The 11,134-nt window shown below is 36.2% G+C and overlaps 1 protein-coding gene across 1 annotated transcript; it reads right to left on the reverse strand.

Moving 5' to 3' along the window:
* Positions 1-439: 439 nt before the first annotated feature.
* Positions 440-8,197, reverse strand: LOC107043426 (ubiquitin-conjugating enzyme E2 Q2). The gene is made up of 6 exons (XM_015264940.1): positions 7,859-8,197; positions 4,044-4,391; positions 3,803-3,962; positions 3,289-3,440; positions 2,918-3,215; positions 440-1,573 (listed from the first exon to the last, which is right to left on the reverse strand). The coding sequence occupies exons 1-6, from the start codon at positions 8,018-8,020 to the stop codon at positions 1,542-1,544; spliced, it is 1,152 nt and encodes a 383-aa protein (XP_015120426.1). The 5' UTR covers positions 8,021-8,197; the 3' UTR covers positions 440-1,541.
* Between the last annotated feature and the right edge of the window lie 2,937 nt (positions 8,198-11,134).

The following is an 11,134-nucleotide window of genomic DNA, read 5'->3' on the forward strand; positions in this document are numbered from 1 at the left end:
GTCTGAAAAAAAATAAAATAGAAAACTATTGGAATTCTTTAGAAACCCTATGGGGATGGTATTAGATATTTGATAGGAAAAAGGAGAAATTTCGACTTTTCTGTTTCAACTTTTCTCTCCAGATTTTCTCTATTAAAATTTTTGGACACCGATTTTTCAAGTTTTTTTCGTCATATTTTGTTTTGTTTTGTATTACAAGATCCGAGTGAAAAAAAATTGGAAAATCCCTGCCCGAGTATGCTTATAGGAAAAATTCCAATAGAATATTCATAAAGAAAAATCGAAATCTATTGACTTTTAAAAAACAAATACAATTTCCGGAGAATTCCAAGAGAATTGTCCAGCGAATTCGCTAAGTTTTTTACTGAATTTTTTCTCTACCAATTCTGAGAAAACAAATAAAAAAAATCGAAAAAATGAATATATATATTAATCAATAGTCAATATATTACTTGTGGAAACCAAAATTCAGGTCAATCCATCAAAAATCCTGGTAAGGTGACTATTTTAAAAGTATACCTGTACAGTCACACACCGTCATTGGGAAAAAAATTAAACTTGATTTTTTCTCATTTTTTGAGTACAAAAAATGAGTACCAAAGTCATTTGTATGCTAGACAACCCCCTGCAGCTGTCAAATTTCACCGGGGTCTCCCCTTAAGTTCCCAAAAAGTACTTATTCTCCTTTAGTGACTTTAGAACTGATCAAGAGGGGAGATTTGACGAGATTTATTTGACAGAGTAAAATATATATTCTTAACTTCCTCACTTTCACTCACAAAATAATCCACAAGCGTTGAAAAAAAGGGGTATGAAATCATTTCTATCAGTCATCATCTTCTCTCATTCAATCCCTCCACAGGGAGAAAAAAAATGAAACATCTACCTTGAAATACCAATACTTAAACATAATATAAAATTGAAATGATCAAAACGAATGGATATAATAATAATGAAACACTTGTAGGCAAAGATATCGACGTCAATCCTTAATATTTGAACTAGATCGCTCATCGTTGTTGTACTTTTTGTTATTATTTTCCTTTTATTCTTCACAACAAATTCAACAAAATGAAAAGGAAGAGCAATTGAGTAATTTTGACTTAATGTCCCTAGCGAATAGAAATAAATACTGAGTGAATTTTTTTCTAACGATCCAGTATCAATCATCGGAATCTATGCTCACAGAATACCAAACACTGTTTATTTCTTTTCGAAAAAAAAACTCGGGTAAACAATTGAAAACAGAAAGTAAAAAAGTAAGATGACAAAATAACGAACGGCGAATGAAGCGTTATCAATAATTTTTTTTGTTTATCCTTAAGTTTTATCTAATTAATGTTTCTCGTGTTTGTGTATCAAATCATTATCGTAGTAATTATTTGTTTGGGCATAGTGCCATTCCTCTGGTTTAATCGTTATTCCAAGTCTCAATAATAAGCACGCGTCATATTCAGATTCATCTTCACAAGTTGCATTGTTTCTCTTGTTTCTCGTTCAATTGTTGATGGGTTTTTTAATATATTTTTTTTCTCGCAGCATTAGCCGTCCTCTTTTGGCGGCGTAAACCATCCTGAAATTAAATTCCTGGCATAAGAATAGTCATGTTTGTTGAATTTTTCATACTCGCTCCGCTCGCCAATCCCCATATGACCCCCATAACCCTTATTTGAACCCTTACCGAGATCCTTGAGACCCTTATCCGTATCTTTATCTCATCCTTGCTACCCTTATTTAAAACGTTGAACTGACCCTTATTACCCTTATTTGGACCCTTAATCTGGCCCATATGGCCCTTATTTGGAACATTATTTCAACCCTCATAACCCTTAATCTCATACTTGTGACCCTTGTTCTGAACCTCACGACCCTTATTCTGACCTTTATTATGATCCTTATCCTGATCCACGCGACCCTTATTCTGATCCTCGTGAACCTTATTCTGACCTTCATGACCCTTATTCCGACCATTATGATTCGGACCCTCAAGACCCTTAATCGAGCCCTCGTGGCCCTTATCCTGACGCTCATGACCCTTATTCTGACCCTCGTGTCTTATTCTGGCCCTCATGACTTATTTTGACCCTTGTGACCCTTAACTTTAGAGTCTTAATTTCGAGTACCAAATTTTCATCCAAATTTTCATAAACATATCTAAAATTTTAAAGATTAAAATCTCAAAAAAATTCTGAACGCAAGTTGATATAAATGAAAATATTGTTGTTGAGTCCGTGCTTCAAATCATTATTTTCCCATAATTCATATATTTTTTCAGGTCTTGAACCCATCGTCGGCGTATTTAGGTGATTTATCAATTGTATTTGTATTGAATATTAGATTAGAAATATGTGAATTTTGCTCGCTAACTACATTGCCCTCACTAAATGGAGCTTATAAATGTCAATGATAACTGCAAACGTCATTTTCACCGTTGAAAAACCAACTCACCATTCTTTTCGTGTATTTGAACTAGAGATTTGAAGGATTGTTATGCACGCGCCAGACCCTTATTCTGAGCCTCGTGTCTTATTCTGGCCCTCATGACTTATTTTGGCCCTTGTGACCCTTAACTTTAGAGTCTTAATTTCGAGTACCAAATTTTCATCCAAATTTTCATAAACATCTAAAATTTTAAAGATTAAAATCTCAAAAAAATTCTGAACGCAAGTTAATATAAATGAAAATATTGTTGTTGAGTCCGTGCTTCAAATCATTATTTTCCCATAATTCATATATTTTTTCAGGTATTGAACCCATCGTCGGCGTATTTAGGTGATTTATCAATTGTATTTGTATTGAATATTAGATTAGAAATATGTGAATTTTGCTCGCTAACTACATTGCCCTCACTAAATGGAGCTTATAAATGTCAATGATAACTGCAAACGTCATTTTCACCGTTGAAAAACCAACTCACCATTCTTTTCGTGTATTTGAACTAGAGATTTGAAGGATTGTTGTGCACGCGCCAGACTGTACTGTCCCTGTCCCCCGCACACTTTGCCAGCTCCACTAGCGCCCTGAAACTGTATCCGGGCTTTTCCTTTAACTAATGTCGCTGAAATTTGCATTATAACAGCTTCAACAGTGTACGCTGAACTCCAGCCCTGTTTAGTGAGTAATTCCATACAGATAGCACCACCCACAAGAACATAGCCTCCGGATATTATTGGGTGAACGACACGTACGAACGGTGGCTCGAACGGATAAGTTTCCTGGAATTTTCGTTTAATCGTGAGAATTTTCACTGCTGGTTCAGATTGGTTTATTCTGTGCAAGCTACAATACCTTGAACATCATATTCAGGAGAATACTATCCTTTCCCTCTTTCTCTTTCAACAGAACGAGATCTTTGTGCAAGGGTGAATCAGGGTCTACACACATCAACCTGATATTCCACTCGTAGAGACTTTCATTCACCAGCTCTATACTGTACATGCCTAGAGAAAAAAAGGAAATGAGAATTAAAAAATCTACAACATGGGAATTAATATCTGGAATATTTATAACTGACAAATAATTAAATTGTTTTTTAATTTTTGCAAGGAGAGAACTTCATTTGAAATGATTTATGTTGTAAATTCATAAAATGTTGAACATGGAATAGCAGAGGAGTGAAAAGACATATGAAATGCTATTTTATTTCTTATTTTTGTAGAATGAAATACCAAGTATCTAGTCAATTTCAGTCTTAGAAACACGAATGAATGAAAACTGTTGAATAAAACGAAATGATACTTTAGAAATAATTATTAACAATTCTATTGCATCATAATCCGAATGGATTAAACCCCCAACTGACCTTTTTTGAAGCTGTCACTCCTGTATATATCCCGCAGTTCCTTCATAAGTCTATCAGTTGCTTGAACACTACCTGATACAGAGCCTCTCAAGTAATCTTGTCTCTGATTTTGTCTCAGCCTTTCTAATGTCGCTAGGTGTTCCAGATCCATATCATCAGCCTATAATTTCAATAAATTATAACAAAGAAGCGAACAGAATAATAGAATAACAGAATTGATTTATCATTCACCAAGACCTACCTTACTCTTCGCATTAGCCTCTCCCTCATCCATATCCAAATGTAAATCCTCCTCTGACTCACTGTCCTCATCCTCCTCAATCTCCTCAGTATCTTCGGCTTCCATTCCCTGCGCAACAACGTCATTAGTCCCTCCCAGACGCAGTGGGTCCAGGGCTGTTCTCAGTCTCTCAACGTCCGGTGGCTCTGGCAATGAGTGAAGCCGGCACAACTCTTTTAACAATATCCCTACTTGATTAATAACATGGTTGTCACGACCCGTTGTATTGCTCAATATTTGTACAGCATTTGTCACACTGGTCTCTTCGGATTCAGCAAACCATACGGGTGGTGTTGATGGATACGTCTCCTAGGGAATAATTCATTCATTGAATTTCAACGAAGAATAAGGAGAGGAAGGCAAAATGAGCCATTTTTAATGATCAATAACTCAAGATGAATGAAATTCAATTTTTTTCTCATTCTGAAGGTATTTTTTCGGACTTCAAAATGATGTGAGACTTTACTCAATATCTTAAACATTACTGACCCTTATATGACCCCCATGATCCTTATTCTGACCCTTAATCTGACCCTTGTGGCCCTTTTGTGACTTATGGCCGTTACTCCGACCCTTATGACCCTTATTTTGACCTTTAATTCATAGCCTTGGACTCTTAACTTCGACTCAACATGAATGAAATTCAACATTTTTTTCCATTCTGAAGGTATTTTTTCGGACTTTGAAATGATACGAGACTTAACTCAATATCTTAAACATTACTGACCCTTATATGACCCCCATGATCCTTATTCTGAGCCTTGTGACCCTTAATATGACCCTTGTGGCCATTATTTGGACCTTTAATCTGACCCTTGTGACCCCTAACTTGACCCTTGTGGCCCTTATTGTGACTTATAGCCCTTACTCCGACCCTCGTGACCCTTATTTTGACCCTTGTAATCCTTAATTCATAGCCTTGGAGTCTTAACTTCGACTCAACATGAATGAAATTCAACATGTTTTTCCATTCTGAAGGTATTTTTTCGGACTTCAAAATGATGCGAGACTTAACTCAATATCTTAAACATTACTGACCCTTATATGACCCCCATGATCCTTATTCTGAGCCTTGTGACCCTTAATCTGACCCTTGTGGCCCTTATTGTGACTCTTACGGCCCTTCCTCCGACCCTCATGACCCTTGTGACCCTTAATTCATAGCCTTGGAGTCTTAACTTCGACTAAAGATGAATGAAATTCAACAGTTTTTTCTTTCTGAAGGTATTTTTTCAGATTTGAAAATTATGAGACTTATCTCAATAGCGCCATTTAATCAGGAGACACTGATGTTTAAACATTCGACTTTTTTGTAATACCAGGGGGCTAGTATTACAATCCGCTCACCGACCCTCATGATCCTTATTCTGACCCTTGTGACTCTTAATCTTGTGACCTTTAATCTGACTCTTGTGACCCTCGCGACCCTTATGGCCCTTACTCTGACCCTTAATTTCACCCTCGTAACCCTTATGGCCCTTATTCTGACCCTCATGACCCTTGTAATCCTTAATTTTGGAATCTTAATTCCGATTCAAGATGAATGAACAAAATTTCGAATTCCTCAGTTAAGTATCGGAATAAATAAAATTAATCTGCCGATGAATTTTGATCGAAAGTTCAGCCAAGGTATTTCAGTATTTAGTCGGTATTCATGGCTGAATGGAAGCGCTCTACGACGAATTTCTAAACTTGTCTAACTGTGGAATAAATTTCTTCTGACCATTTATTTGGCTAACAGGGCTTAACACAACCGGCCCTTAGTGATGCTAATGTCAAAAATTAATAGTTTCCACTTGCTTATTCACGTGAATACAGTGAGACGGGCTTTCAATTATTCTTTTCGACTGAGTAAAGAAATGAGTAGATCGAAAACTACTGGAGAATAGAATAAATACTGAAATGAAAGGCAGAGAGAAATCCTAAAGTTTTCTATCGTAAAGAGGAGAAATTCTGTAAAAAAAACAAGAGCTTAGAGCCCACACATTTTCCATCTATTGATGACCACTTGCGAGGTGACCAGAGGGTATATGTATAGTGGAGGACCTTACCCTCCAAGACAATAGGGGAGGGTGGGGTAAAACGGACACTTTAGACTTTTTTAAAATTACTCATAACTCAGAAACAAATTTATCAATTGAGTTCAGTTTAAGCTCATCACAAAGGGAAAGAACTATTCTTTGCAGTGAAGGAAGAATTATTGAATTTTATCAACATTTCAACCCCTCATTAACAGTCCGTTTTACCCCAACCTCCCCTACGCATTGACCTGCTGTGAATCAAGTGGATGATTAAATGTTTCAATCAAATGTCCTATACATTTATTCAACTTTCAAAATATGAATTAGTAACGCTAAATTAAAAAATTGATAGTTTCTAACTACTTATTCACATGAATACAATGGCACTGGGTCTCAATTATTCTTTTCAAGCGAATCGAGTGAATAAAAAAATTAAAATAGGTCAAAAGCTACTGGAGAACAGAATAAATATTGAAATAAAAAACAGAGAGAAATCCTACAGTATTCTCAGAAAACAAGAATCTTAAAATCCACATGATTTCTTATTGATACTCCTTTGGTAAGCCTTACCCTCAAAACCGACACGCATTGACCTGCTCTGAACAGGTCCGTCAAGGGGGTGATTAAATATTTTAATCAAGTGCCTAATACATTTAATCAACTTCCAAAATATGAATTACTGAGGCAATATTATTGGATGTGGTAATTAATTTCAAAGGATGTTTTAGTGAAAACAGCTATTGTTCTTGACTAAAAACTAGGGGAGGTTGGGGTAAAATGGACACTTTTGACTTTTTTAAAAATGTTAATTATGCGTTGAAATGTTGATAAAATTTAATAATTCTTTTTTCACTGCAAAGAATAGTTCTTTCCCTTTGTGATGAGCTTAAACTGAGCTCAATTGATAAATTTGTTTCTGAGTTATGAGTAATTAAAACAAAAATCCAAAGTGTCCATTTTATCCCACTCTCCCCTAAATTTGTTTTTAATCAATATATCATCCATCGCTGTCTACAACTGTTCATCATACTTCTTGGCAACAGATAGATTTTAGGGTGAAAAAATTAAATATCCTTTGAAGAAATTAAATCCAAGAACCTCCAAAAATTAATTACCACAGCTAATAAAAAATTAACAGTTCCTAATCACCCATCCCCATAAATCCAACGAAACTAGCTCTCAATTATTCTTTTCGAGTAAATAAAAAAATGAAAATAGGTCAAAAACTACTGGAGAACAGAATAAACACTAAACTAAAAAGCCGAGAGAAACCCTGCAGCATCCTTTTAAAAAAAGGATCTTAAAGTCCACATGTTTTCCCTGTATTGATGACTCCTTGGTAGATGGCCAGAGGGTATATGTACAGTGAGGGCCTTACCCTCGAAAACGGTACGCATTGACCTGCTCTGAACCCCCTGCCCGCACACCCGACCACCCCCTGGCCCCCCGCCGCCCCCCCAACCCGTCCTTTCACTGTTTCCCCAAAATGAATTTCACCCATCGATTTTATTACCAAATTTGCCTCGAATCTGTGACGAAAGTCATTTCAACACTGAGAACCCGAGAACAGCTACACGTTATAATTACCGAGTGCAATTTAACTTCAGACAGAGTCCAATTGAAAATTGAAACAGCGAATGTTATTGTTTCTTTGTCCGATTGGGGCTCGTGATGAAAATAAAAATGTAAATTCGGTGAAATGGCAAATGGCGTTAACGTTAAACTTGTAATTAGTGAAGTAATTCAATTACTCACTGTGATATTTGCATGTATTTCGTATTTCATTCCATTTTTACCGACGAATCTACAACTAAGCTCGTCGACACTAGCAGACATTATCTGAAATCTCTCATGGCTCTTTGGGAAGACAGACTCAAGAGTTTTTATCTCCTGCTTGAGTGTATTCAAGCAAGCCATTTGGGTGTTAAACCAACAACTGTTAAAACTAGGTTTTATTATTAGTCAATTTCGGTGGGATATCGTGGTTTATTTGAATGTACAACAAAAAAAAAATAAATAAAATTTATGTATTTTTGTTCAAAACGGGATCCGAAAAGACACACATGCACGGTATTAGCCTTCCACTTTCCTGAAAATGGCGACGACGACTGAAGACACTTCGGTGATATTCGGGAATTTCCGATTATTTTTGGTGCCGGGGTTTTGCGATAGGTGACACCCCAGTGCTAACACCCCCCCCCCCCCCATTCGCGCCGCCGGAGAAGTTATTTCGAAGATCCGATCAATTAGCCCCTCATGTATAGATATTCCAAATTTTTATTTTTTTCCTCATTGAAGTAGTTTTGAAAAAAACTATTCAATCCACTCTTGAATTCAACTATTCTTTTTATTGTGAGCTAATAAAAAACATTTGCTAGTTAGTACTTTTTTTAAAATAAATTTTTGAAAATTCACCTCTGAAAAAAAAGGAGTTATCCCCTCTATTTCATTATTTCCAAAAAATTTTATCACCAATCGATAGCAAATTGTTTGAAAATTTTTGCGAGTTAAGAAAAAATCGTCAATCCTATTATTGTGTAAATTAACAATTCCAATTTCAACTGAGAACCAGAGTTTGTAACAGAGATGTCAGACAAGATATGAATGTTTTTTTTGGCTCAAATGAAAGAGCGGCTCGAAAAATGGCGTGCAGAAGTCTTTAAAGATGACAAATGTCTCTAAAGATGATGTCTGTCACTAGGGAAAATTATCGTTCAAGGCTAGAGACATGGGGTTTTTCTACTCGCGTGGTCGGCCAGTCCTCGCCTTCGGCTCGGGCACCAATTCCACGCGAAAAAAAAACCCATGGCACTTGCCCTGAAATATACCATTTTGTGACACCTGCCTGAAAAGTGCACTTTCCGAAACGGTTTAGGCTGCGTAAAGCATTCGTTTTCCACACGGCGTGCGTAAAATTCATGAACATGCGTAAGATGAATTTCGAGTGCATAAAGCGAAGGTTTACGCACGAGAATGAATGCGTCAAGTGAATTATCGTGCGTAAACCTTCGCTTTACGCACTCCAAATTCACTTTACGCACTCGTGCATAAAGATAACCACTTTACCCTCATTACTGTTCTGAACAGTGAACTCGGCAGGTATCACAAAATAGATATTTTCGTCATATAAGGCCGAATCAATTATTTTCATCACAAGGCCAAAATAGTATATGGTGTTACTAGTGCGTAAAGTTCCACTTTTTCACACGCACGTGGTACCTGGCGAATTCACTGTTCGGAACGATAGTGAGGGTAAAGTTTTCTTTGTACACGAGTGCGTAAAGATAACCACTTTACCCCCATTACTTTTATGAGCAGTGAACTCGGCAGGTATCACAAAATAGATATTTTCGTCATATAAGGCCGAATCAATTATTTTCATCACAAGGCCAAAATAGTATATTGTGTTACTAGTGCGTAAAGTTCCACTTTTTCACACGCACGTGGTNCTCGTGCGTAAACCTTCGCTTTACGCACTCCAAATTCACTTTACGCACTCGTGCATAAAGATAACCACTTTACCCCCATTACTTTTATGAGCAGTGAACTCGGCAGGTATCACAAAATAGATATTTTCGTCATATAAGGCCGAATCAATTATTTTCATCACAAGGCCAAAATAGTATATTGTGTTACTAGTGCGTAAAGTTCCACTTTTTCACACGCACGTGGTACCTGGCGAATTCACTGTTCGGAACGATAGTGAGGGTAATGTGTTTTCTTTGTACACGAGTGCGTAAATTTCAAGAGCGTGCGTAAAGTGAATTTCAAGTGCGTAAAGCGAAGCTTACGACCGCTTTCGATTAGGAAAATGAAACAACATCATGTCTTCATATCATGAATTTATTTGTTGAAATATCTATTATTCCTAGTTAATTTTTCATAGGCTATATATACAGATGATAGTATGATAAATTATAGTACACGTAATTATCATAACAATTATCTCTCCCCTCTTCATTCAACAAATAGATGCTCTAATCTAAATATACTTAGAACTGAAGGTTTTTCCTACCTTCATTTTCATCATTAACCTTTTGCTTCTCTAAATCGTGGACTGGTGCCTTATAGAACTTTATTCTCGAGATTCACGTACTCATTGCGTATTTATGTTAATCCTTTCGAATTATCTCCCCCTCTTATAAATTCAACCAGTTCATCATCGTCACGAATAAAAAATCGAACCAAAAAGGCATTAGAACTCATCTAACCGTCGAAATGAAAGAAAATTTCTCTCCCTACTTTATACATTTGTTTTCTCTTCATCCTCTGTAATTTTCCTCATCGTATTACTAACTTGGAGTGTAAAAAATGAAAGATATGATACATTAATGGATTCAGACGCCAGTCCATTGTAGTCTTTTGTCAATGGCAAATACGATTATAATGTTTCTGTTCCTCATTTTTCGCGTTCCCAGCATCGCTTAATACAATATTCATATGAATAATAAAATATACCATTTTTAGTATGTACTTCTTTCACTGTAACAGGATATTTCAAACGGTTCGTCAGCCCTTTCGGTACTCTCCATCAATTTATTAATTTTCTCTCACAATTTTTAGGGATAAAAATTCACGATTGAGTGATTCAATTTTCTTTTAACTCTTAGGTACACTTGTTAGAGTATAGAAACATCTTGAGTTCTTTTTGTCACTTGTTTATCGTTAGTGGGAAATTAAGTTTCGAGGTTTTATCGTTATTCATCCAATCCCGGTGGAACATTGTATGCAGTAAAGAAAGGTCGTAACGGAAGACCATTTTTGTGAGCTGCCCGAGGTGTTATTCAATCCTTGGATATTGGTTATTTGGAATTAGAGCCTTTTGTTATTCACTCATTCGTACGAAGTAAAAAATTAATCCCTTTATTCAATCGTTATAATTTTTCAACGTAATATCCAGACAAATGTATTTACACATATGCTACCTCACGCACGAAAAAATAAGGCAGAAAAATTTGGCGAATTGGGTAGAAAATTCTATTTGATTTCCGAGAATTCCGCAGCTTTACTGCGATTTTTTAACTGAAAATG

The sequence above is a fragment of the Diachasma alloeum genome, unplaced genomic scaffold (genome assembly GCF_001412515.2).
Source record: "Diachasma alloeum isolate Michigan unplaced genomic scaffold, Dall2.0 Dall_scaffold_00571, whole genome shotgun sequence".
NCBI lineage: Eukaryota > Metazoa > Arthropoda > Insecta > Hymenoptera > Braconidae > Diachasma > Diachasma alloeum.

Coding starts and splice junctions, on each gene's coding strand:
- LOC107043426 (XM_015264940.1), bottom strand. CDS start 8,020: ATGGCTTGCTTGAATACACTCAAGCAGGAGATAAAAACTCTTGAGTCT. Junction 4,392..7,858: donor AAATACATGCAAATATCACA/GTGAGTAATTGA, acceptor ATTATTCCCTAG/GAGACGTATCCATCAACACC. Junction 3,216..3,288: donor TCCTGAATATGATGTTCAAG/GTATTGTAGCTT, acceptor CGAAAATTCCAG/GAAACTTATCCGTTCGAGCC.